At 47.1% G+C, this 27,935-nt stretch overlaps 2 protein-coding genes across 4 annotated transcripts in view; one reads left to right on the top strand and one right to left on the bottom strand.

The window, feature by feature from the left end:
* The window catches only part of mvb12a (multivesicular body subunit 12A), a 37,244-nt gene extending 28,039 nt beyond the window's left edge, over positions 1 to 9,205 (top strand). The window contains exons 8-9 of one of the 3 annotated variants that reach the window (XM_078429596.1): positions 1,469 to 1,528; positions 8,180 to 9,205. In XM_078429596.1, the coding sequence (XP_078285722.1) occupies positions 1,469 to 1,528; positions 8,180 to 8,242 (123 nt within the window). In that variant the 3' untranslated portion in view covers positions 8,243 to 9,205. The remainder of the gene's footprint in view (positions 1 to 1,468; positions 1,529 to 8,179) is intronic. The other 2 variants (XM_078429594.1, XM_078429595.1) reach the window with 2 other exon arrangements.
* Positions 9,206 to 14,001: 4,796 nt separating this feature from the next.
* Positions 14,002 to 27,935, bottom strand: part of atp13a1 (ATPase 13A1) — an 82,990-nt gene continuing 69,056 nt past the window's right edge. Inside the window, exons 20-26 of the mRNA XM_078429527.1 lie at positions 25,707 to 25,885; positions 25,450 to 25,564; positions 22,305 to 22,501; positions 19,609 to 19,751; positions 17,691 to 17,802; positions 16,466 to 16,609; positions 14,002 to 14,778 (exon numbers count right to left, since the gene is read on the bottom strand). Of these exons, the coding sequence (XP_078285653.1) occupies positions 14,668 to 14,778; positions 16,466 to 16,609; positions 17,691 to 17,802; positions 19,609 to 19,751; positions 22,305 to 22,501; positions 25,450 to 25,564; positions 25,707 to 25,885 (1,001 nt within the window). The 3' untranslated portion in view covers positions 14,002 to 14,667. The remainder of the gene's footprint in view (positions 14,779 to 16,465; positions 16,610 to 17,690; positions 17,803 to 19,608; positions 19,752 to 22,304; positions 22,502 to 25,449; positions 25,565 to 25,706; positions 25,886 to 27,935) is intronic.

Here is a 27,935-nt window from a genome sequence, read left to right on the forward strand (position 1 = left end):
GGTTAATTCCCGGAATGGCGGGACTATCATAGTTGAAAGACTGGAGCATTATACATTATACATTAATGACTTAGATGAAGGGATTAAAAGTACCATTAGCAAATTTGCAGATGATACTAAGCTGGGGGGTAGTGTGAATTGTGAGGAAGATGCAATAAGGCTGCAGGGTGACTTGGACAGGTTGTGTGAGTGGGCGGATACATGGCAGATGCAGTTTAATGTAGATAAGTGTGAGGTTATTCACTTTGGAAGTAAGAATAGAAAGGCAGATTATTATCTGAATGGTGTCAAGTTAGGAGGAGGGGGAGTTCAACGAGATCTGGGTGTCCTAGTGCATCAGTCAATGAAAGGAAGCATGCAGGTACAGCAGGCAGTGAAGAAAGCCAATGGAATGTTGGCCTTCATAACAAGAGGAGTTGAGTATAGGAGCAAAGAGGTCCTTCTACAGTTGTACCGGGCCCTGGTGAGACCGCACCTGGAGTACTGTGTGCAGTTTTGGTCTCCAAATTTGAGGAAGGATATTCTTGCTATGGAGGGCGTGCAGCGTAGGTTCACTAGGTTAATTCCCGGAATGGCGGGACTGTCGTATGTTGAAAGGCTGGAGCGATTGGGCTTGTATACACTGGAATTTAGAAGGATGAGGGGGGATCTTATTGAAACATATAAGATAATTAGGGGATTGGACACATTAGAGGCAGGAAACATGTTCCCAATGTTGGGGGTACTGATTGAGAGTGATCAGCCATGATCGCATTGAATGGCGGTGCTGGCTCGAAGGGCTGAATGGCCTACTCCTGCACCTATTGTCTATTGTCTATTGTAGCGACTAGGCTTGTATACACTGGAATTTAGAATGATGAGAGGAGATCTTATCGAAATGTATAAGATTATTAAGGGGTTGGGCACGTTAGAGGCAGGAAACATGTTCCCAATGTTGGGGGAGTCCAGAACAAGGGGCCACAGTTTAAAAATAAGGGGTAGGCCATTTAGAACTGAGATGAGGAAAAACTTTTTCAGTCAGAAAGTTGTGAATCTGTGGAATTCTCTGCCTCAGAAGGCAGCGGAGGCCAATTCTCTGAATGCATTAAAGAGAGAGCTAGATAGAGTTCTTAAGGATAGCGGAGTCAGGGGGTATGGGGAGAAGGCAGGAACGGGGTACTGATTGAGAATGATCAGCCATGATCACATTGAATGGCGGTGCTGGTTCGAAGGGCCGAATGGCCTCCTCCTGCACCTATTGTCTATTGTGTATTGTCTATTGTTAACAGCCATTATTCATGGCTTCGGTTGTTGAGGTAAGATTTATTTTAAGCATTCATTAGTACGTTGATAAACCTGACCGTATCAAGACAAACAGAGGTCATATTGGGCGATTAGATAAAGTTGGAGACTATCAGCATATTCGGTTCTTGTGCAGTTGTCATGCGATAGAATAATGCTGCAGCCCACATCTGATATCTTCCTGCAGGTACCCAACGTTAATGTTACAAACGTTCAAATTAAGAGCCGTGCTGAAATAGAAAACGAGGTAAGTTTGACGAGGTGGTGCATGTGTCATTTGATAATACTTTTTGCTGTTCACTTAAACAACGTAACCATTTGGATGTTGTTTTGCATGGGACATTTTCTTCTTGACCGTCTTGAATAAGCGTTGATTAAAACTGAACCTCCAGCTCCTTTTTGGTACCTTGACTTTCAAGTGTTGAGTTGTAACTTTAAATTATTTTTACCTCGTGTTCGCAAGGGGCGTAGGAGGCAACCGTAGCTGACAAGGGAAGTTAGGGATGGAATAAAACTAAAAGAAAAGATGTATAACACAGCAAAGAGTAGCCGGAAGCCAGAGGATTGGGAAACTTTCATAGGACAACAGAAGGTAACAAAACGGGCAATACGGGCTGAAAAGAAGAAGTACGATGGGAAGCTGGCCAAGAATATAAAGAAGGACAGTAAAAGCTTCTTTAGATATGTTAAGAGAAAAAGAGTAGCAAAGTCAAATGTGGGACCCTTGAAGGCAGACACGGGTAAAATTATTATGGGTAACAAGGAAATGGCAGAAGAGTTGAACAGGTACTTCGGATCTGTCTTCACTAAGGAAGACACAAACAATCTCCCAGATGTACTGGAGGACAGAGGATCTAGGGGGGGTAGAGGAACTGAAATAAATTTTCATTAGGCGAGAAATAGTATCGGGTAGACTAATGGGACTGAAGGATGATAAATCCCCTGGGCCTGATGGTCTGCATCCCAGGGAGATGGTTCTAGAAATAGTGGACGCATTGGTGATCATTTTCCAATGTTCAATAGATTCAGGATTAGTTCCTGTGGATTGGAGGATAGCTAATGTTATCCCACTTTTCAAGAAAGGAGCGAGAGAGAAAACGGGGAATTACAGACCAGTTAGCCTGACATCGGTGGTGGGGAAGATGCTGGAGTCAATTATTAAAGAGGTAATAACGGTGCATTTGGATAGCAGTAAAAGGATGTCCAAGTCAGCATGGATTTATGAAAGGGAAATCATGCTTACCTAATCTTATGAAATTTTTTGTGACAAGTAAAATGGATGAAGGGGAGCCAGTGGATGTAGTGTATCTAGACTTTCAGAAAGCCTTTGATAAGGTCCCGCACGGGAGATTGGTGACTAAAATTAGAGCACATGATATTGGGGGTAGCGTGTTGACATGGATAGAAAATTGGTTGGCAGATAGGAAGCAAAGAGTAGGAGTAAAAGGGTCATTTTCAGAATGGCAGGCAGTGGTGAGTGGAGTGCCGCAAGGCTCGGTGTCGGGGCCACAACTGTTTACATATATATTAATGATTTGGAAGAGGGAATTAGAAGCAACACTATCAAGTTTGCGGATGACACAAAGCTGGGTGGCAGTGTAAACTGTGAAGAGGATGTTAGGAGGTTGCAGGGTGACCTGGACAGGTGAGATGAAGTATTATATAGATAAATGTGACGTTATCCACTTTGCAAAAACAAGGAGGCAGATTATTATCTCAATGGAGTTAGGTAAGGGGGAGGTGCAGCAAGACCTGGTGTCCTTGTACACCAGTCACTGAAAGTTGGCGTGCAGGTACAGCAGGCAGTGAAGACAGCTAATGGAATGTTGGCCTTCATAACAAGAGGTTTTCAGTAAAGAGGTTCTTCTGCAGTTGTATAGGGCCCTGGTAAGACCACATCTGGAGTATTGTGTACAGTTTTGGTCTCCTAATTTGAGGGAGGACATCCTTGTAATTGAGGCAGTGCAGCGTAGGTTCATGAGATTGATCCCTGGGATGGTGGGACTGTCATATGAGGAAAGATTGAAAAGACTAGACTTGTATTCACTGGAGTTTAGAAGGGTGAAAGGGGACCTTATAGAAACATAAAATTATAAAAGGTCTTGACAAGCTAGATGCAGGAAAAATGTTCCCAATGTCGGGCGAGTCCAGAACCAGGGGCCACAGTCTTAGAATAAAGGGGAGGCCATTTAAAACTGAGGTGAGAAAAAACCTTTTCACCCAGAGAGTTGTGAGTTTGTGGAATTCTCTGCCACAGAGGGCAGTGAAGGCCAAATCACTGGATGGATTTAAGAGAGTTAGATAGACCTCTAGGGGCTAGTGGAATCAAGGGATATGGGGAGAAGGCAGGGACGGGTTATTGATTGGGGACGATCAGCCATGATCACAATGAATGGCGGTGCTGGCTCGAAGGGCCAGATGGCCTCCTCCTTAACCTATTTTCTATGTTTCATTCTTTCTATTTGTACAAAGAAACCCATTTGGCAAAAGGCATTGGTGAAATGATTGCCTGTCTTTGGTCCATGTCCAACAACACTTGAAACTCAACACAATCCAAGATGGAGCAGTCTTGAATGGTGTGCTATTCTCCATTTGGATTGTTCACTGCATCCATTGGTGCCACATGGGCTAGAACATGTATCATCTACAAAATACACGATGCAGGCTACTCAAACAGTGCCTCGGAAATGCATGACTTTTACCACTGCTAAGTCAGACTCCATCCTGACTTGGAAATACTTTAGCTTCTCCTTCAAAGTTGCTGAGTTTAAATGTTGGAATACAGAACTCAGTAACTTATAACACCATGGGAGAAACCTTCTCCAGATTGCAGCAGAGGGTCGTGAACAATTGTTTTACAGATTCCACCGAAGTTGGTGTTGTGGCCATTGCTTTTTAGGATCCGTGTTGAAGATGTAAACTTGTGGAAAGCCACAATTTCTAAATTTCTATTTGATGCAAAATTTTAGTAGCAACAATGAGGAGAAGCAAAATGGAATAACGGATACTATTCTAAAAGGAGTGCAGGAGCAGTTGGGCCTGAGGTCACGGGTAATTCAGCAATACAATGGCTGGGCAGGTAGAGAAAATGGTTAATAAGGCAAACAGTGCTGGGCTTTATTAATAGCATAGAAAATAAAAGCTGGGAAGTCATGCTGAGGCTTAATAAACATTTGTCCAGCCTTAGCTGGAGTATCGTTCAATTCTAGTCATTACATTTAAGAAATGATGTGAAGGCATTAGTAAGGTTCCAGAAAATATTGGTTATCAAGAGGGTCTATATTTATAAGGATAAGTCATGAGGCTCGGATTGTCTTCTTCAAGCTCATCAGGAAGGCTGGCTCTGTCCTGGGGGTGGAGTTGGAGTTGGATTCATGGGAGGTGGTCTTGGAGGGGAGGATGCTCCTCAAACTGCAGAGCATCCTGGACAATACAGCTCACCCCCTCCGTGACACACTGGTCAACCTGAGGAGCACCTTCAGCAACAGACTGGTCCCACCAAGATGCAGCACAGAACGCCACAGAAGATCCTATTTTTCTGTGGCTATCAAACTGTAACAACTCCTCCGCCTTGTGTTGTAGGGTAGACTGAGTCCCCCACCTCTCCCCCAAAATCTTTGCACAGCCCCAATCCTTTCCACTCGTCACTTTAATTTCATGTATCTTGTGTTTTATGACTGTTGGCGGACCAATTTCCCTCCTGGAATGGATAAAGTTATATCCTCTCAGAGGGGAGATCTGATAAAAAGGATATAAAATGTCGAGTTCTAATCAGAGACTGGATCGTGTTCCAGTTGGTGGAGGGGTGGCGAGCTGGAGGCCACAGGTATAAAACAAAGAGGAAGAAAGTTAAGAGTGACATGAGGGTTTAAAAAAAAAATTCAGCTTGTGTTTGTAATCTGGAAATCAGTGCCTGCAGATGTGCTGGAAGCAAGTTGCACTGTGGGCTGCAGGGGGAATTGGAGGGAGATGTGGTGAGGAAAGTTTTGTAAGGATGTGGAAAAGGGGCCGAGTTGTGAAGCTCATAAGTGACTCGGACAGAAAGACGATGGGCCAAATTACCCCCTTTGTTTAGTAACCATTCTACGATTTTTCTTTAAAATAGATATGTCTCAGCTGTAAAACTTCCAGACGGAATCCCCATTGTATTAAAAACTAAGCTTCTCTCTTGTTTCCTATCATAACTCTCCCTTTGATGATACATTTAAGGAGGAAGCTAGATATATAGCTGAAGGAGGAAGGAATGAAAGACAATGCTGACAAATGAAGAGGGTCAGGTGCAAGCAGTGAGGAGGATATCAATGGATATTGAAGCCAGGGATCGATAAATTCTTGATTAGTACTGGTGTCAGGGTTTATAGGGAGAAGGCAGAAGAGTGGGGTTAGGATCAGCCAGGATTGAATGGCGGAGTAGACTTGCTGGGCTGAATGGTCTAATTCTGCTCCAATGACTTAAGACCTTATACAAGACAGATGGGCCAAACAACCAGTTTCAGTGCTGTATATTCTATGAATCATTTATGTATCAAAATTCATCGTGGTGCAGCATGGAAACCAGCCATTTGGCCCACTATATCCATGCTGTCCAGTGTGCACCCATTATATTACTCTCATACTCCGGCAGTTGGCCGATAGCCTTGTATGCCTGGGTGATTCAAACACGTGTCTCGAGACTCTGTAAATGCAAGGGTATCCGGCCTGATTGCTCTCATAATTAGCTTGAGCTGCAAATGAACGGTATGAATGTTGACTCCTCTAATTTCAAGTAACCAAGTAACTCCTGCATTCTCTCTCCCCTCCCCTCCCCTCCCTAGTCGTCCTACCAGTTCCACTGGATGCAACCTTGTATCCTTCTTATCATATCTTCCCCAGCCAACAATGGGCCATTATGGCCTCCACCCCTCCTGAGGTCATCTGTTGCCGGTCTTTTCTTGCCTCCAGTTAATTTCCACTCCTCCTCCCCTACTTTCTGTCTTAAGAAGGGTTCCGACCCGAAACGTCACCTATTCCTTTTCTCCAGAGAAGCTGCCTGACCTACTGAGTCACTCCACTTTTTGTCTTTAATCTCTCTCAAACTTAGATGCACAGAGTCTCTTGCCCAGAGTAAGTGAATCGAGGACCGGGGGACATGGGTTTACAGTGAAGGGGAAAAGATTTAATAGGAATCTGAGGGGTAACCTTTTCACACACAGGGTGATGGATGGATGGAACAAGCTGCCAGAGGAGATAGTTGATGCAGGGACTATCCCAACATTTAAGAAGCAGTTAAACAGGCACATGGATAGGACAGGTTTGGAGGGATATGGGCCAAATGTGGTTAGGTGGGACTAGTGTAGCTGGGACATGTTAGCCGGTGTGGGCAAGATGGGTCGAAAGGCTTCTTTCCACACTGTATCACTCTGTCTATGATAACGCTGCCCTGGGATCCATTTCTTTTCATCGAACCACAAATGTTCTTCATTTATTCAAGTTGGATATCTATTTTTTTCCTAGACTCTGGCAAGATTACTTTCCAATCCGTGGAGACAAATGCGTCACCACGGTACTAGAAAGGAGGTAGAAAGCTGGGATCTGTCCACTTGGAAGCTAGCACATGTAACTGCAGAATTCAAGAAAGAGGGAGAAAATAGACAATAGACAATAGGTGCAGGGTCCTTGGAGCCAGCACCACCATTCAATGTGATCATGGCTGATCATTCTCAATCAGTACCCCGTTCCTGCCTTCTCCCCACACCCCCTGGCTCCGCTATCATTAAGAGCTCTATCTAGCTCTCTCTTGAATGCATTCAGAGAATTGGCCTCCACGGCCTTCTGAGGCAGAGAATTTCTGCCATTCTGGGAATTAACCTAGTAAACCTACGCTGCACACCCTCAATAGCAAGAATATCCTTCCTCAAATTTGGAGACCAAAACTGCACACAGTACTCCAGGTGCGGTCTCACTAGGGCCCTGTACAACTGCACACAGTACTCCAGGTGCGGTCTCACTAGGGCCGTGTACAACTGCAGAAGGAGGGGAACTAAAGGTCAATAGCCTGATATCAGTTGGCGGGAAAATGCCAGAATCTGGTTAAAGAAGTAGTTTAGTTTAAAGAAACAGGCCCTTCGGCCCACCGAGTTGGTCTGTGTGTACATCAGTGAGACCAAGCATACACTTGCAGCCTGTTTTGCCAAATATTTGCACTCTCAGCTTTCTTCTTCTCCCCCCACATCCTACTAGTTACTAAAGAAGGGTCCCGATCCGAAATGTTACCTATCCATGTTCTCCAGAGATACTGCTTGACCTGCTGAGATACTCCGGCACTGTCTTTTTTAAAAAAAACAACTAGTCCCAGGAATCATTCTTGTGAATCTTTTTTGAGAACTCTATAAATGCCTTGACATCAACCCTATAATGAATTTTAGTACAAACTCCAGTTGAGGCAGACCTTTAAAAACAAACTTGGCATAACTTCCCAACATTTGTTAACTCTTGAATATTTGACGGAATTTTTTTTGATCTTGAGGTACAAGGAACTGCAGATGCTGGCTAACAAAATAAATGCTGCCGAACCTGCTGAGTTACCCCAGCACTTTGTGTCTTCTGTTTTTGAAGATCTCATTTGCTTTAGCTTTTCCCTTAGCTGTGGGTTTGTGTTCTCAGATGGCACTACATATGTTTCAGTGACAATGACGATCAGAGATACGTTCTTCGACTAGAGCTGGATTCTACCTTCACTCAGTGTTTCAAGATATTTCTTTATGCATTCCCCTTTAAACTCGATTAAGGCTAGTTGTGGTATCTGAACAGTTCCCTTCAAATTGCAACACAAGCCCTTCTTTCCCATGCTGCGTTTGCCCCACATAGATACGAGGCAAATGAAAGATTCTGCTAATATATCATATTCTTTTCATTTTAGTATAACTACAGTTTCATGACGGAAAAGACTGCAGCTGCTCGACTCCCTCCAACAGCCTCCTAGTGCATGGATCAGTGCAAGATGCAGCCTTCTCACTCACGACAGATTCTTACCCATGACTTTGGATAAAAGCCATTGAATTGTGTTTTGGTATCACTGCAATATTTAACTAAACTCCTTCACTCGAACACACAATCCACCACGGCTGCTAATGGGCAAAATTTTATTTCAGCATTGCTGCTGAAACATCATTATTACTGCAGGTCCTATAATTGAGTAGGGTCATTTGTGTAGTGGGAAGGTATGCATTTAGCTCTATAATATGTAACTAGAATAGTAGAATAAGTGAGATAAAGTTAGTGAGAGTGTTTGGGTAGCTTAGATGGGGAATAAGATTACTATGAAAGGTGGAGGGGGGGGGGGGGGGATGTGTGAGTGCCATTTGGAACATCTATAGCGAGGCCTTTGCTTTCATTGCCAGCTGGCTGGTGTATCAAGGCAGGATGTGAAGCAGTTAGATGGAATTAAAATGAATCAGGGACGATTTATACAACCTGCTTAATTTGATGCTGTTCATTAAAATCTCATGCCCTAGGAATTGATTCTACATGTGCACAGTGTGGAGACTGCAGCGGGCTTAGCTTACCCAAATACCTGCTCTTACTTCTAAATTCACGAACAAGACCCAATCAACCCAGGGTCCCTCAGTCGTTGCTGAGATTGTCAGTACATCAGTTGTTCTGGTTTATTCAACCCTCACAGTTTGGGTCTAATGTTGGAATCAATCATGGGACCAGTTAGGTAAATTACATTAACAACACATTAACAAAGATGAATGTTCAACCTGTAGATGAGCTGAAGTTGCACCATTTTCTATACACCTGTGCTATGAGAATCACTTAATCTGTTTCATTTTAAACTTTGTGGTTTACAAAAAACAGGTTTTAATAATTATTAAAGTTGCATAAAATAAGCACTCGCTTTGTAATGTTCTCTTTTCAGTTATTCAATCGCAAGTATAACTGTGTCCCTGGATCAATAATTGAGTCATAGATGGAGTAGAGAACCTCAAATGCATTTTACTGCAGCTCTAACACGGTTCCAGGAGAAAGTTTCCCATCACTTATTTTTGTGGTGTGCATGTGAGCTGATCTTCACCAGGCCATACAAGGGATATGGCTATTAATCTCACTACCATGGGGTAAGGAGAACTTTCAGTCATTTATGTTTTAGAACACTGGCCACTGATCCTAGTGAATATAATTTGATGACTAAGGTTTTTCACAAAGGCACAATGGTTGAAGATGGTCCTAGTGCATAGGATGCAAAAGTGGTATAACATGGAACTAGTGTGTGAGTGAACAATGATCTGCATGGACTCAGTGGGTCAAAGGTTCTGTTTCCACACTGTATCTCTAAACTGTGGAGAACACTCTGCCCAGACCCAATGCATTACATTATTAAAACTGACGTGGCAAAACTGAATGGAAATGTTCACCACGAACACAAAATTATTGTGAAATTCAAGATCTGCTCCTAATATTTAATTCATCTGCACAATTGATTCCAAGCCAGGAAAGTGGGTTTATAGACAATAGGTGCAGGAGGAGGCCATTCGGCTCTTTGAGCCAGCACCACATGCAATGTGATCATGGCTGATCATTCTCAATCAGTACCCCGTTCCTGCCCTCTCCCCATACCCCCTGACTCCACTATCCTTAAGAGCTCTATCTAGCTCTCTCTTGAATGCGTTTATTTGGCAGCAATTCAGAATGGCTGTTTGCATATTTTTAAAGATTTTTTTAGATTTAGAGATACAGCGCGGAAACAGGCCCTTCGGCCCACCGGGTCTGCGCCGCCCAGCGATCCCCACACATTAACACTATCCTACACACACTAGGGACAATTTAAAAAATATATACATTTGCCCAGCCAATTAACCTACATACCTGTACGTCTTTGAACCTACATACTTGTACGCCCAGCCAATTAACCTACATACCTGTACGTCTTCTTCTCAACAATTCTTTGAAAGATTCAACTTTTTTCCCAACCCATCTCCTGGCTATTCCATTGTTTTCAGGCACAACAGACAACGTCACCGGCATAACATCCGATGACTAAAAACAGACCGCATTTCAACAGCCTACTGCAACAAGTTTTTCCTGCGGCTTTGAATGCAAGGAGGCAGGTTGATTAAATGGTCTTGGTTAAAAATGCAAAGTGCGATACATGTGGCTTGAAAATGGGTGGAAATCCCAATTTGTAGGTAACACCAGAGAATGGGGCTTGTGCAGGAGGCCACAAGCTTGGGTTGCGAGACTGGATGGGTTCCCGACATGGGAGAGTAATTGGAACTTTCCATTTGAGGCGTGTGGGACGCAAACTGAATGTGTAGGAAGGAACTGTAGATACTGGTTTAAACTGAAGATAGACAAAAAGCTAGAGTAACTCAGCGAGACAGGCAGCATCTGAAGGGTCTCGACCTGAAACGTCACCCATTCCTTCTCTTCAGAGATGCTGCCTGTCCGGCTGAGTTGCTCCAGCTTTTTGTGTCTATCTTGGGAAGCAAACTGAAGCTGGTTAATAAACATTTATAGTTATAACATTGCTGACAAAGACTTCAGGTCTTGGAGGTGAATGGGTTGATAGAACAGGGGGAGAGATGGGTAATGGTAGACAGAAGTGAAAGTGCATTGTCTCGATGAGCAAGATACAAGGACAGAAGCTTCGCTCAGGATCAAAACAGATGCCAACCATGTTAAACGTTTCATATTGCTTTGGAGTCAGCGATAAGGGATAGTGACGGATGCTTAGCACATATAGTATAAGAAAATAACTGCAGATGCTGGTACAAATCGAAGGTATATATTCACAAAATGCTGGAGTAACTCAGCAGGTCAGGCAGCATCTCAGGAGAGAAGGAATGGGTGACGTTTCGGGTCGAGACCCTTCTTCAGACTGATGTCAGGTGGGCGGGACAAAGGAAGGATATAGGTGGAGACAGGAAGATAGAGGGAGATCTGGGAAGGAGGAGGGGAAGAGAGGGACAGAGGAACTATCTAAAGTTGGAGAAGTCGATGTTCATACCGCTGGGCTGCAAGCTGCCCAGGCGAAATATGAGGTGCTGTTCCTCCAATTTCCGGTGGGCCTCACTATGGCACTGGAGGAGACTCATGACAGAAAGGTCAGACTGGGAATGGGAGGGGGAGTTGAAGTGCTCGGCCACCGGGAGATCAGTTTGGCCAACGCGGACCGAGCGCAGGTGTTGAGCGAAGCGATCGCCGAGCCTGCGCTTGGTTTTGCCGATGTAAATAAGTTGACATCTAGAGCAGCGGATGCAATAGATGAGGTTGGAGGAGGTGCAGGTGGACATCTGTCTCACCTGGAAAGACTGTTTGGATCCTTGGATGGAGTTGAGAGGGGAGGTAAAGGGACAGGTGTTGCATCTCGTGCGGTTGCAGGGGAATGTGCCTGGGAATGGGGTGGTTTGGGTAGGAAGTGACGAGTGGACCAGGGAGTTACGGAGGGAACAGTCTGAGGGGAACGCAGAGAGGGGAGGGGATGGGAAGATATGGCCAGTGGTGGGGTCCCGTTGTAGGTGACGGAAATGTTGTCAGACGATTTGTTGGATCCGCTGGCTGGTGGGGTGGAAGGTGAGAACGAGGGGGATTCTGTCCTTGTTGCGAGTGGGGGGAGGGGGAGCAAGAGCGGAGCTATGGGATGTAGAAGAGACCCTAGTGAGAGCCTCATCTATAATGGAAGAGGGGAGGCCCCGTTTCCTGAAGAATGAGGACATCTCTGACGCCCTAGTGTGAAACACCTCATCCCGGGCGCAAATGCGGTGTAGACGGAGGAATTGGGAGTAGGGGATAGACTTTTTGCAGGAGACAGGGTGGGAAGAAGTGTAGCACATGGTCTTTGGACATTTTATACAGTTAACCACATCAACACCTCTCCTGTTGTCTGGCTGGATGGGATTTCCAACAAAGGGTTAAATTCTTAATGATCCAGTCATGGCCTGTAAACCACAGACTATTCTTCCCACGGTCATAATCCACCACAAATATGTACTTTGTTCCTTTCCATTTCTCCACCCCATTCAATCCCTTGCATCATTTCACACTCAGTTCTTGCTGATAGTGCAATCCATTTTATCCTGCTGCAAACCGAGTAACACAACTAACATTTCCAGGTTTGGGGCTGTTTGAGGTGCCATCTTGCCATTTATTCCCAATCCTTCTGACCTCACCCAATCGCTAACCCCTTTTCAGCACTAGCTCTCTCACGTCTGCACGACTCCATTTCTGGGTTTTTGCACATTACCAAGTTGACAGCTCCTGCAATGGAGGCCCAAGGTTGGGTTCCAAGAGCCAAAGCTTTGACTGTCCCAAAAACATTACAACTTCCTTCAAAACACACTTTTGAACCAAATAATTTGGTCAATAATTCTGAAACAGTCCTTGTGTGGTTCAGTGACAATGTTTTATGGACCTTGTCTTTGTGAAGCACCTTGCAAGGTTTTATCCCATTCGGGCTGCTATATAAATTCATGCTTTGGTAGCAATCTTAAGAACAATCCATAACGACACATGAGGAGGTCGAGCAAAATAATCAATCGTGAGAACCATGGGCGGAAACAAGGGAGAGTTGGATGTTGTAAGCATACACTTGGCTGGGTATTTTCAAACAGGAATACACAGAAAGGGGGACAATAGATTTTTGGGGACTCAAATGATAATGTTATCGGAAAACAAAGTCAGTGTTAAAGATTTTGTTGGGCAGGAGTAAACGCAGGCAATTCTATTCAGATGGACAATGGAGAGGCTTTGGAAGAGAATGCTAGAGCAAAACATGTTAAAGACCATGCAGCAGCATTAATAATTACAAGGATCATAGTCTATTCACCATGACAAATAGCCGGGTTGCTGTTGAAAAATCAAACATGGAATTGAGGGAATCTGTACATTTTGAAAGGAGAAAATGTTCAGGACTTAGAAGAGTGGTTGGAGATGGAATGGTGGTTTGCAAGGATAAAGTCGGTGCAAAAGGATGATCTGAATTCACGGAAAAGGTACAGTACCTGGAGACAGGATGCCGAGTGGGAAGGGAAAGACCAATTTATTGTGGGAACAGGCATTGCTATTATGTAGGATGCCGTGCCAAACAACATGTGCATGCAGACCAATAGGCATTTGACAGTGAACTTGTATGAAAATAAAGACCAGAGGGAAATGAGTCTTGTTCTTGGGCCAACTCCACTGCTGAGGGAAGTAATGCCTTGCTATCTGCCAACTTCCTTTGTGATAAGTTGAAGCTCAATTACCTGTAAAATGTCCCATTTCAGTGTTCAGAATTCTCTCGTGTCCTGGCCCTATGTTTATGCTTCCAGCACATCACCTGGCCTTTGCACAGCACACAAATTGTCTGCTCTGTAACAATGAGTTGGGGCACCACGAGGTGAGAAAGTAAAGGTGCTGTAGTAAAGTAGTCTTGGTTCATTAACAATCAAACAGGCAAACTTTCATTAGCACCTGACCTTAACCTGAAGCTGAATTTGGAGTGTGCTTAGTTGCTAGCCTGAATCCATAATCCTTCTTAACCAATGCTGCCTGACCCAAATGTTTTATTCTGGAAAATATTGTGTTGTCTACTACAGCTGGTGAACATATAGGCTCGTTGCAAGGCATCAGTATCTCCTGCATGAGTTGGGAGGTATATGTCCTCAGTGTCAAAACTTGTGCCAACATCACACAGGTAGCCAGAAACAGCAAGGGTCTGGGCTGATGTTGAGAATATACCAGGAAAGAGCAGACAACGTGCTGTATTTATATTGCAATACATTTCAAAACGTGACACTCAGCCACACATCAGAGATACGCTTTTTAGCAGCACCTTAAGAGATTGTTTTCCCTCCTTGAGGGGGAGGATTCCTAAGAGCCTGAATGGTTGAAGATTCATCCTTCAACAGGCAGGAGTGGCAGGCGGATGAAAGGCCCAAGTCGGAGGAACGCACAATCTTAGTGTGAGATCATGCACCTCATCTCGTGCAACACTGCGGGCCCCAGCAACAGGGTCTGGCTGCAGATAAAGTAACAAGTAAAACCTTCACTTTCCGTTAAAGAAATCTATTCAAGACATTTACCATGATGTGTTTTTACAAAACAAAAGCCCAGTAGCATGAATGAAAATGTTCACATTCCATAGTTTGTACGGGATGGAGCACGAGTGGCTCAGAATTCACAAACACTCTCAGATTGCACATGGGTTTATTATTTCCTCACCTCCAAATTGTTTGTTTGGGTATGAAAATACCAGTCTTTTTGTATCAAAAGCCATCTAAGAAAACCGTTGGCGATTTAAAAGTCCACCTGTGGGGGAGTGGCTTTTTGCCCAGCCGCTCCCACCCTGCAGTCACGGAGAGCACGGCCGTGGACCGACCGCACCGGTGTGGTGAGAACAGGTAGGTCCGCCAGCCGGCGCAGTTATCAGGAAGGCACGCGGAATCTGTTGCTGCCCAACAACGCCTGCAGTATTCGGTCTATCCCCAGTGCCACCAGGAAGTCAACCACCAGCACTCCTGCAATCACCATCTTCAGCTGCACAAAGAAACCACAATCAGACTTGGAAACATAGAAAATAGGTGCAACTTTAGATAGTTCCTCTGTCCCTCTCTTCCCCTCCTCCTTCCCAGATCTCCCACTGTCTTCCTGTCTCCACCTATATCCTTCCTTTGTCCCGCCCCCCTGACATCAGTCTGAAGAAGGGTCTCGACCCGAAACGTCGCCCATTCCTTCTCTTCAGAGATGCTGCCTGACCCGCTGAGTTACTCCAGCATTTTGTGAATAAATACCTTTGATTTGTACCAGCATCTGCAGTTATTTTCTTATACTAAATAGGTGCAGGAGTAGGCCATTCGGCCCTTCGAGCCTGCACCGCCATTCAATATGATCATGGCTGATCATCCAACTCAGTATCCCCTACCTGCCTTCTCTCCATACCCCCGGATCCCTTTAGCCACAAGGGCCACAAGGGTGGAGGGAAGGGCCACTTGTGCGAGTTTGTCAACCCCTCTCCCTACCCAGCCACAATCAATGACAAACAGCAGTGTGATGCAGTGGTCGAGCTGCTGCCTTTCAGCACCAGAGACTCTGGTTCGATCCTGACTATGGGTGCTGTACGTATGGAGTTTGTGCGTTCTCCCTGTGATTGCGTGCGTTTTCTCTGGGTTCCTCCCCCACTCCAAAGATGCACAGGTTTGTAGGATAATTGGCTTTGGTAAAAAAATTAATTGGTCCTCGTGTGTAGGATAGTGCTAATGTACAGGGATTGCTGGTCGGCAAGGACTCAGTGCGGCAAAAGGCCTGTTTCCGCGCTGAATCTAAACTAACTGCAGCTCCAATCTATTGAATAACTGTTTCGACAAAAATCATTTAGCCAAGGCAAAGAACAGGTCGAGAATATGGCTAACAATTCTAGGGCAGCTGATAGAGCCACTGCCTCACAGTGCCAGAGACCCAGGTTTGATACTGACATTGGCGTCAGAAAATGGGCTTGTGGGGGCTGGAAATAGGCACACAAGCAGGTGCCTGCCACTAGTTTCAGGGAATTGAAAGGCAGGAGACTTTATGCACCACCTCACCAACACTGGTGTTAAACTAGAAACCACCCCATTTTCCTCTCCTCCTGTTCTGTTACCGTCTCTGGGCACATGGTCTGATTTTTCCTTCAAGTCAGCGATGTTCCTTAGTCTGCAATCCCGTTCAGTTTTCATAAACCATTCCAGACTTTGTGAAATTGGGTGTTGGGTCTCATTGGGTGGTGAGTGATCACCTATCCTCTTCGCACAAGGCCTGAAATCAGCCACTTCCAACTTCCACCACCCAACTACAAAGACGTACAGGTATGTAGGTTAATTGGCTGGGCAAATGTAAAAATTGTCCCTAGTGTGTGTAGGATAGTGTTAGTGTGCGGGGATCGCTGGGCGGCGCGGACCCGGTGGGCCGAAGGGCCTGTTTCCGCGCTGTATCTCTAAATCTAAAAAAAAATCTACTGCGGGCAAAACGTCCCCTCTTCAGGTACTGTGACTTCAACGGGATCCCTAATCCACTCTCATCCCCAATATTGGAGGAAATAAAATTCTAGTCCACTGCTGCTGCTCGAAGGTCAAAGCAAGCTCTCCCATCCACCTTGACCCAACCCCGCATGAAGATCAATGACTCTCAGTCGCGTTGCTGTGGACCTTGCGAGAGGTGCACCGAGTGTGATTTGGCTTGGCGTCCGTACCTCCATCGGGATGTCCACCAGCCCAAACTGTTGGTTGAACTCTGGCGAGGAGCCAGAGAGGAGGCCCACAATGGCGAGGCCAGAGATAATGATACTCCACAGCAAAGGCTTGTTCTCCCTCAGACTCTCCATGAACGGGTGACCCTGAAAGTGGACACAGCTCAAGCTTAACCTCAATCTCAGGCAATATCTGGAGCATTGCATGCAGCTCTAGTCACCACGGTTAACAGGAAAGATATGGAAGCTTTGGAGAGGTGCTGGAATGTGGCAACTTCAACAGCCTGACCGCGGGAGAAGACGGCCGGGAATGAGAAATGACATTCTGGCCTTCCATCACAGTGAGGAGGTGACTGGAGGAGACCCACTGTGATGGATGTTTCTTTTCTTTGTTTTGTGTTGGTTTGTGATTGCGTGTGTAATTGCTTATTTTATTGCTCTTATTGTTGGACTGTGGGTGAAGAAATCTCGTCCAAAAGACTTGTTTTTTTTGGATGACAATAAAGGTAATTCTGATTCCTGGATTAGAGGGTTTCACCTACGGGGAGAGGTTGGATAGACTAGCACTGTTTTCTCTGGAACATGGGAGGTTGAGGGTAGACTTGATAGAAGTATATAAAATTATGAGAGGCAAAGATCGGGTGGACAGAATCTTTTTCCCCAAGGTGAAAATGTCCAACACTGAAGGGCCTAGCTGTAAAGTTAGAGGGAGAAAGTTTAATGGAGGTGTGCCAGACAAGTTTTATTTTTAAATACACAGCGTGGGTGTGGAATGCACTGCCAGGGGTGGCGGGAGAATTGTCAACCAGCGGCATTTTCAGAGTTTGTTCAGAGGTTGAGGCAGATTGGATGGGACATTTAAGAGGCTTTTGGATGGGCACATGGACGTGCAGAGAATTGAGGGATTATGGACCATGTACAGGCAGATGAGATCAGTTTAACTTGACATCATGTTTGGTACAAACATTGTGGGCCGAAGGTCCCGGTCTTATGCCATTCCATGCTACGCTCTCTCAGGCAAGAAATCACAACAGACCTCACTGTCCTACACAAGGCTCGTTGGCAAAGGGTGAATGACACATCCAGCCGGTGACCAGAGAACCACCCTCAGAAGCCACTGAGATGCCAGAGTTGAGTGGCAATTCAACGGCGGGCTTGTGTGCCATCTGTACCACCCGCTGCACTGATCGAGCAGCCCTGGACATGGTACCATCTGCACCTCCCTTACCTTGTAGTTGATGGCAAAAGTGGCCATCTGCATAGCCATGGACATGATGTAGACAGTACTGTTCACCAGGCTCGGCTCAAAGTCTTTGTACAGATCCACAAATTCGTCCCTCCTGCAAGAGGCAAATGGCAACATTTGAGGTAAATAATCTGAAGGGCTATTGGTCCTCAACTTCCAGAAAGCCTTGACCAGGAAAACCCATCGTTAGGTGTCCAGCACCTAATCAATACATAAAACACATAAAAAGATCAATGCATAAAACACCTCTGAACCTCAGCAATTCAAAGGGCATTTTGCCAGTTAGTGTGTTATCCACCTGCTGAGATACAATTTTTGGATCATGAAACAATTATCTCTAGCCTGACCAGGCCACAGCAGGTCAGGAGGAATTATTCTACGGCAAGTTGTGAACATGTAAAACTCATCGCCGCTAACACCCACCTTCCTCCCTTGAAGCTGCTGAATCTCTGGGACATGGAACCATAATGGTGAACGCTGCCTTGTCCCTCACCATAGTTTACCCAGGAATACAGCTTGGCACTCATGCAGTGTCTAGTGTTCGGTTACTACTGACCCGTGGGCAGAGAGAGGGTTCTGGGGGAGTTGGGAAATTAGTCACTCACTGCAGAATCCCCTATCCCCCATCTGCTCTGGCTGTGGTATTTTTCTGGTCTGCCTGGACAAGCTTCCAGTCAATGCAGGGAGTTACTAACAGGAGATCTGAGGGTGGGAATATTGCCGAATATCTATTTATATACTAAAACTTTCGTTTGTTTGTTTATTTGTTCCTCAACGACAGCTAAAACGGTACACGATAGCGCGACAGTTTTAGGCCCACCCAACTCACCGTCGTCCCTTTGGAAGAAGTTTCATTGAAATCGGCGTTCTATTTTTAAAGTTACTCACATTTTAAGGTTTAAATCTATCTCCTAGGGAGGGATGGGGGGGGGGTGGAGGGAGGGGGGGTGGAGGGAGGGGGGGGTGGAGGGAGGGAGGGGGTGGAGGGAGGGAGGGGGTGGAGGGAGGGGGGTGGAGGGAGGGGGGTGGAAGGAGGGGGGTGGAGGGAGGGGGGTGGAAGGAGGGGGGGTGGAAGGAGGGGGGGTGGAGGGAGGGGGGTGGAGGGAGGGGGGTGGAAGGAGGGGGGTGGAAGGAGGGGGGTGGAGGGAGGGGGGTGGAGGGATGGGGGTGGAGGGAGGGGGGTGGAAGGAGGGGTGGAGGGATGGGGGTGGAGGGAGGGGGGTGGAAGGAGGGGGGGTGGAAGGAGGGGGGGTGGAGGGAGGGGGGTGGAGGGAGGGGGGTGGAAGGAGGGGGGTGGAAGGATGGGGGTGGAGGGAGGGGGGTGGAGGGATGGGGGTGGAGGGAGGGGGGTGGAAGGAGGGGGGTGGAGGGAGCGGGGTGGAGGGATGGGGGTGGAGGGAGCGGGGTGGAGGGAGCGGGGTGGAGGGAGAGGGGTGGAAGGAGGGGGGGTGGAAGGAGGGGGGTGGAAGGATGGGGGTGGAAGGATGGGGGTGGAGGGAGGGGGGTGGAGGGATGGGGGTGGAGGGATGGGGGTGGAGGGATGGGGGTGGAGGGAGGGGGGTGGAGGGAGGGGGGTGGAAGGAGAGGGGTGGAAGGAGGGGGGTGGAGGGATGGGGGTGGAGGGAGCGGGGTGGAGGGATGGGGGTGGAGGGAGCGGGGTGGAGGGAGCGGGGTGGAGGGAGGGGGGTGGAAGGAGAGGGGTGGAAGGAGGGGGGTGGAAGGAGGGGGGGTGGAAGGAGGGGGGTGGAAGGAGGGGGGTGGAAGGAGGAATTTATGAACACAGCAAGCTCTTTCAACATCAAAATGGGAGGCAGACTGCCCTCGCACAAGATGGAAGTGACACAAGCCCCTCTCCTTTGCCGAGTACCATCTTTAGGCAAGAAGAGAAAGAGGACCTCACCTGGAGGAAGAATGTTTCTGTGCTGTCTTGTACAAAAAAACTAAGCTGATGAAGTGGACAGCAAACTGCAGCAGGACCGTGAGGATGGTGTACAGGTTGAATATGTTTGGCAGTGGTCGCACCTTGGACAGAGACTTCAATGGCTGCAGAAAGTCAGGAAGACAGGACGTTACACTGCAGCCGACCACACATCTCATCATCCCTCCAGCTCAACCTGGATCCAACTCCAAACACCCCCCCCCCCCCTCCACCTGCGTCTGATCAGAGACTACTTGACAATGGTGGGGAGGCAAGGCTCAGTCGGTTTATCAGCAAACCATGACCCCACCCAGCCCCCCACAAACACATCTTGGATGTGCAACCCAAACCATGACCCCACCCAGCCCCCCACAAACACACATCTTAGATGTGCAACCCAAACCATGACCCCACCCAGCCCCCCACAACACACATCTTGGATGTGCAACCCAAACCATGACCCCACCCAGCCCCCCACAAACACACATCTTAGATGTGCAACCCAAACCATGACCCCACCCAGCCCCCCACAACACACATCATATCATATCATATCATATCATATATATACAGCCGGAAACAGGCCTTTTCGGCCCTCCAAGTCCGTGCCGCCCAGTGATCCCCGTACATTAACACTATCCTACACCCACTAGGGACAATTTTTACATTTACCCAGCCAATTAACCTACATACCTGTACGTCTTTGGAGTGTGGGAGGAAACCGAAGATCTCGGAGAAAACCCACGCAGGTCACGGGGAGAACGTACAAACTCCTTACAGTGCAGCACCCGTAGTCAGGATCGAACCTGAGTCTCCGGCGCTGCATTCGCTGTAAAGCAGCAGCTCTACCGCTGCGCTACCGTGCAACCCAAACCATGACCCCACCCAGCCCCCCACAACACACATCTTGGATGTGCAACCCAAACCATGACCCCACCCAGCCCCCCACAACACACATCTTGGATGTGCAACCCAAACCATGACCCCACCCAGCCCCCCACAAACACACATCTTGGATGTGCAACCCAAACCTCTGATCTGCAAACACAAAATACATTCAATGAGTCATAATGGTCACCAGAGATTAATAAGTACAGCTGCAGCACAGGAGGCACAATGACAGCAGTAGAGTTGCTACCTCACAGTGCCAAAGATCCGGGTTCCATCATGACTAGGGGTGCTGTCTGTGTGGAGTTTATAAATTCTCCCCGTGACCTGCAGGCGATCACAGGATCATAAGTGATAGGAGTAGAATTGGGCCATTCGGCCCATCAAGTCTACTCCGCCATTCAATCACGGCTGATCTATCTATCCCTCCTAACCCCATTCCCCTGCCTTCTCTCCATAACCTCTGACACCTGCACTAATCAAGAATCTATCAATCTCTGCCTCCAAAATATCCACTGGCTTGGCCTCCACAGCCTTCTGTGGCAATGAATTCCAGATTCACGAACCCTCTGACTAAAGAAATACATCCCCATCTCCTTAAGAATGTACACACTGCGTGCACCTGGGTTTCTGACGCTGTAAGGCAGCAACTCGAACTCTGCGTCACTCCAGTGCCTCAATAATCACCAATTGGGACTAGAAAGAAATCTGAACAATTCAAATATTGAAGAGGAGACATTCAGAGCGCAAATCCAGCATTGCAACTGTGGAAATTAGATTTGCCTAACAATCTGGAATCATAGCAAAAGCAACTAATCTTTGTAAGAGTGATGGAAAAACTAATGAATTCCCACAAAACCCAGATATTTCTATAGAGGAGGAAATCTGTATTGCGATTTTAGCAACGCGCTTGATTCAAACAGCCAAGGTGACACCAAGACCAGGCGACTCTTTCCATGCTGGTCCCAGGAGAGGATCTGCTGTTATCCATAACAATCACTCATAGAGTCACAGAGTCATAGAGTGATAGTGTGGAAACAGCCCATTCTAGATTTAGAGATACAGAGATACAGTGCAGAAACAGGCCCTTCGGCCCACCGGGTCCGTGCCGCCCAGCGATCCCCGCACATTAACACTATCCTACACACACTAGGGACAATTTTTACATTTGCCCAGCCAATTAACCTACACACCTGTACGTCTTTGGAGTGTGGGAGGAAACCGAAGATCTCGGAGAAAACTCCCGCAAGTCACGGGGAGAACGTACAAACTCCGTACAGACGGCGCCCGTAGTCAGGATCGAACCTGAGTCTCCGGCGCTGCATTCGCTGTAAGGCAGCAACTCTACCGCTGCGCCACCGTGCCGCCCTTCGAAGTGGAGTTCAGTCTGAGGAAGGGTCCCAACCCAAAAACGTCACCCATCCTTTTTCTCCAGAGATGCTGCCTGACACGCTGAGTTACTCCAGCACTCCGTGTCTATCTGTGGTTTCAAACTAAATATGCTAGGATGGCTTGGCAAACCATACTGCTCAAAGTAAACCATCCTAAGTAATGGCAGTCACACCCAGAGATCAGAATTAAAATTCAGTCTGAAGAAGGGTCTCGGCCCAAAACGTCACCCATTCCTTCTCCCCCGAGATGCTGCCTGACCTGCTGAGTTACTCCAGCATTTTTTCATCTACATCAGAATTAAAAACCTCACTTAAGATATGCATTGTGACGTTTAAATAAATGTAATAGCTCGAAATACAGGTGGTCTCAGGCCACACCTTAACCACACCTTACTTTACCTTGGATCTAGAGATGAAGAGGAAACAACCAGCCAAAAGGAGTCCTTGCAGAGTCGCCTGAAAGTCGCTGAATTTAACCCCTTCCAGGTACAGAACGCTCTGGCTGTAGGCAAGTATCAGGGCGTTCAATGCCAGGATCTTGAACATCTGCAGAGTAGTGACCAACGTGCACCTCCCCTGCTTTATCACATAGCATACTGTGGAGAGAGAATATTGCAGATTTGAAATGGGTTGGAAGGATCTGCAGATGCTAGCTTAAACCAAAGATGGACACAAAATGCTGGAGTAACTCAGCGGGTCAGGCAGCATTTCCGGAGAGAAGGAATGGGTGATGTTTAGGGTCGAAACCCTTCTTCAAACTGATAGACGTTGGGGGTGGGAGAAACTGGAGGCGAAAGAAGACCGGAACAAATCAAGGCCGGCAACAGCCATTGTTGGCTGGGGAAGATGTACTAACGAGAGGGACTCAAGGATGCGGGCAGTGAATCACTAGGGTGGGAGTGGGTGGGAAGGGAATGCAGGAGTTATTTGAAATTAGAGAAATCAACCTTCATACCACTGGGCTGTAAGTTGCTCAAGCAAAATATGAGGTGCCGTTCCTCCAATTTTTAGTGTGCAGGAGGAGGCCATTTTGCCCTTCGAGCCAGCACCGCCTTTCATTGTGATCATGGCTGATCATCCACAATCAGTAACCCGTGCCTGCCTTCTCCCCATATCCCTTGATTCCACCAGTCCCTAGAGCTCTATCTAACTCTCTTTTAAATTCATCCAGTGAATTGGCCTCCACTGCCTTCTGTGGCAGAGAATTCCACAAATTCACAACTGAGTGAAAAAGTTCCTTCTCACCTCAGTTTTAAATGGCCTCCCCTTTATTCTTGGCCCCTGGTTCTGGACTCCCCCAACATTGGGAACATTTTTCCTGCATCTACCTTGTCCATGTTTTTATACGTCTCTATCAGTTCCCCTCTCACCCTTCTAGGATTTGTGTGTGATCTCACTGGCAGTGGAGGAGGCCCAGGACAGAATGATCAGTATGCGATTGGGAAGGGGAGTTAAAATGGTGACCGGGAGATCGCGTAAGCCAAGACGGACCGAGCAGAACGTAGCCTGTGCTCAATTCATCCAAGGTCAACTTCTGATCTCATGTATGTAGCGACAGACAGGCAGGGAGAGAAGGACAAAGTCATCCATTTTATGTCACTGCCGGGGATAATAAAGCTACAAGGCTTTAGTTTATATTTGTTGGCCTGGGATACGCATACAGTCATGGCAGAACCGAGATGATTTTGCCATGTATTGATGATTAACGACTTTTAAAGACAGTTAGCAAATAGTGAAAGGCCTGGATAGAGTGGGCGTAGAGAGGATGTTTCCACTAGCAAGAGAGTCTAGGACCAGAGGGCATAACCTCAGAATAAAAGGGCGCGCCTTAAGAAAGGAGATGAGGAATTTCTTCAGTCGGGGTGGTGAATCTGTGGAATGCATTGCCACAGACGGCTGTGGAGGCCAAGTCACTGGATATTTTTACGGCCGAGATTGACAGATTCTTGATTAGTATGGGTGTCAGGGGTTATGGGGAGAAGGCAGGAGAAAGGGGGTGAGAGGAAAAGATAGATCAGCTACGATTGAATGGTGGAGTAGACTTGAAGGGTCGAATGGCCTAATTCTGCTCCAATGAGTTATGAACTTATAAAACTGATAAAAATATTAACACAACCACTTAGGCTTTCATTCAATCTCAGCGACCCTTTCAAATGATGGGGCCTAGCATCAGCCCTGACAAATCCATCAGCAGAGTCGCAGCACAAAGTGCCACCACAGAGGATGGTCAGTTCACCTCTGACATCCACACTGCAATGAGCAGTCAAGGAAGCATCTGTAAGCAGAAAGCTACAGAACCACCAGCACGTGTGCTTGTCCATACAGTTTGTACGTCTCCCCGTGACCTGCGTGGGTTGTCTCCAAGATTTTTGGTTTCCTCCCACACTCCAAAGACGTACAGATTTGTAGGTTAATTGGCGCGGTATAAATGCTAATTTCCCCTGGTGTGCACAGGATAGTATTAATATGCGGGGATTGGTGGTTGGTGTAGACTTGGTGGGCCAAAGGGCCTGTTTGTGCGTGGCATGAACGTGATTCAGACCAGGATGCAGACTAAATGTAGAGTTAGAGAAAGATCCAGCGGAACATCGAAACAAAACTATTACAACATGTAACAAATCAACAAATGTGTGCGGGTATGTGTGGTAGTGTTAATGTGCAGGGATCACTGGTCAATGCGGACTCGGTGGGCTGAAGGGCCTGTTTCCATAGAAACATAGAAAATAGGTGCAGGAGGAAGCCATTTGGCCCTTCGAGCCATTCATTGTGATCTTGGCTGATCATCCACAATCAGTAACCCGTGCCTGCCTTCTCCCCATATCCCTTGATTCCATTAGCCCCTAGAGCTCTATCTAACTCTCTCTTAAATCCATCCGCGCTGTATCTCCAAACTAAACGAGGCAGATATGTTTCTGCCCATTACTCCCCAAAGTCAGGGCAAGGGATCATTTAGAACTGAGACGAGGAAAAACTTTTTCAGTCAGAGAGTTGTGAATCTGTGGAATTCTCTGCCTCAGAAGGCAGTGGAGGCCAATTCTCTGAATGCATCCAAGAGAGAGCTAGATAGAGCTCTTAAGGATAGCGGAGTCAGGGGGTATGGGGAGAAGGCAGGAACGGGGTACTGATTGAGAATGATCAGCCATGATCACATTGAATGGCGGTGCTGGCTCGAAGGGCCGAATGGCCTCCTCCTGCACCTATTGTCTATTGTCACAGCTGATTTGGGTCACAGCTTAAGGATAAGGGGGAAGTCTTTTAGGACCGAGATGAGAAAGTTTTTTTTCACACAGGGAGTGGTGAATCTGTGGAATTCTCTGCCATAGAAGGTAGTTGAGGCCAGTTCATTGGCTATATTTAAGAGGGAGCTAGATGTGGCCCTTGTGGCTAAAGGGATCAGGGGGTATGGAGAGAAGGCAGGTACAGGTTACTGAGCTGGATGATCAGCCATGATCATATTGAATGGCGGTGCAGGCTCGAAGGGCCGAATGGCCTATTCCTGCACCTATTTTCTATGTTTCTATGTCTATCATCCAGGAATACTCACTGCACATAATGGACGACAGCTTGGAAGTAAATGGCGCTGCAATGCTGGCATCTCCCAGTTTAATTACAGGCATCTGGTCCTCCTCTAGATCCTTCAGCACCTGGTTGAGACGCTCCTGTGCAGAAAATGACAACGGACAACTGAACCAACGGTAAACACAAATCATGCTATCAAACCAAGTGTGTCTCCAGGCATTAGAATGCAGGCCTGCCCTACGTGCTGGGGATAATGAAGGAAGGACGTTGCAGTGTTCTCACCCGCTGCAGGGCGAGCTGCTCCTCCCGCTGTGACATGAAGCGGTGCCTTGCTGCCCGCGAGCTCAGCTTCATGTTGCCGCCTGCACTGGGAGCCACAGACTTGCCGTCGTTTATCCCGTCTTTTGCCTTCTTCTTCTTGTCCGGAACTCGCTCGGGTGTGTTGGCTAGCAAGGCCACTCCTGGAACACAAGGAGCACTGGCTGAATTCCCACGCCCAGAGACATTCCGACTGCCTGGACTGGTCGGATGTTTAGTGCAGATTGGGCTATGGGTTGAGAGTTACGGTAGCAGGATAGATTCTTGATTAGCGCGGGTGTCAGGGGTTATGGGGAGAAGGCAGGGGAATGGGGTCAGGGGGAGAGATTGAATGGCGGAGACCTGATGGGCCGAATGGCCTAATTCTGCTCCTATCACATTAACATGGTTCAGAGCAGGGAGCAGACTAAATGTAGGGTTAGAGAAAGATGCAGTGGGACATAGAAACAAAGAAGGAAGAGATTGCGTACAAAATCTACTCTACTCTCGTTTGACCCTGTCCTTCCTCGACATCAAGTTGTGGTAGAAGGAACAAAAACTGCAGATGCCGGTGTAAATCGAAGGTAGACACAAAATGCTGGAGTAACTCTGCGGGTCAGGCAGCATCTCGGGAGAGAAGGAATGGCTGACGTCACCTATTCCTTCTCCCCCGAGATGCTGCCTGACCCGCTGTGGTAGAAGTAACCCTCGCTGTGAAACTGAGCCATGCAGATCAGAAGGCCCCAGGGTTTCTTGTTCTGCCAAAGCACAAGTAGAAGTGGCCCCTTTGCACTTTGGGGGCAGCAAATTAAAAGCATCACTCCAGTGATTCTAATGCCCCAATGCTGATGTTGGGCAAGCTCAAAGCTGTTCAACAAATTGGAACAGCCGACCAGCTGTCCTGATCCAAAGTGCTGGAGTCATGACAAGCAACTTCTGTGGACTTGCTTTACCAGTTAAACATTACCATTAAGTGAAACAATTGGCACAGAAACAGTTAAATGGGACCCCGCTGAAGATCAACCATAAAGTAAGGGCAGAGCATAGAGTGATACAGTGTGGAAACAGGCCCTTCGGCCCAACTTGCCCACACCGGCCAACAATGTCCCAGCTACCCTAGTCCCACTTGCCTGCGCTTGGTCCATACCCCTCCAAACCTGCCCTATCCATGTACCTGTCCAACTGTTTCTTAAACAATGGGATAGTCCCAGCCTTAACTACCTCCTCTGGCAGCTTGTTCCGTACACCCACCACCCTTTGTGTGAAAAAGTTACCCCTCGGATTGCTGTTAAATCTTTTCCCCTTCATCTTGAACCTATGTCCTCTGGTCCTCGATTCCCCTATTCTGGGTAAAAGATTGTACATCAACCCGATCTATTCATCTCATGATTTTGTACACCTCTATAAGATCTCCCCTCATCCTCCTGCGCTCCATGGAATAGAGACTTACTCAACCTCTCCCTGTAGCTCACCACCACTAGTCCTGGCAACATCCTCGTAAATCTTTTCTGAACCCTCTCAAGCAGTGGAGGAACTTAATGAGCTCTTGTTCCTATGACTAGTGCACAATAACCGGAAGTCCAACCTAGAACAAGCAACCAAAGACTTAGAAGGTACGAGTAACTGCAGATGCTGGTTTACAACAACAAAAAAAGACAAAGTGCTGGAGTAACTGAAGTGCTGCAGCATCTCTGGAGAAAGTGGATAGGGGATGCTTCGAGTCGGAATCAAGAAAGGTCCCAACCCGAAACATCACCTATCCATGTTCTTCAGAGAAGTAGCATGACCTGCCGAGTTACTCCAACACTGCCATTAAAAAAAAAAAAAAATGACTTGGTTGACATAGATTGGAACAGGTTTTGAGGGATACGGGCCAAACGCAGGCAGGTTTAGACTAGTGTGGATGGGGTATGTTGGTCGGTGTGGGCAAGTTGGGCCGAAGGGCCTGTTTCCACACTGTATGACTGTGACTTAGTTATGTTATATGGATCAAGGAAGAGAAATGTATTCAGTGGGCTCTGCAATAGCAGTGGAAGGTAAAAGTGGATTTTCAAAACATGCTAGCCAAACAAAACCAGAATAAATAGACAATAGGTGCAGGAGGAGGCCATTCGGCCCTTCGAGCCAGCACCGCCATTCAATGTGATCACGGCTGATCATTCTCAATCAGTACCCCGTTCCTGCCTTCTCCCCATACCCCCTGACTCCGCTATC

The sequence above is a fragment of the Rhinoraja longicauda genome, chromosome 37 (assembly GCF_053455715.1).
Source record: "Rhinoraja longicauda isolate Sanriku21f chromosome 37, sRhiLon1.1, whole genome shotgun sequence".
Lineage (NCBI taxonomy): Eukaryota > Metazoa > Chordata > Chondrichthyes > Rajiformes > Arhynchobatidae > Rhinoraja > Rhinoraja longicauda.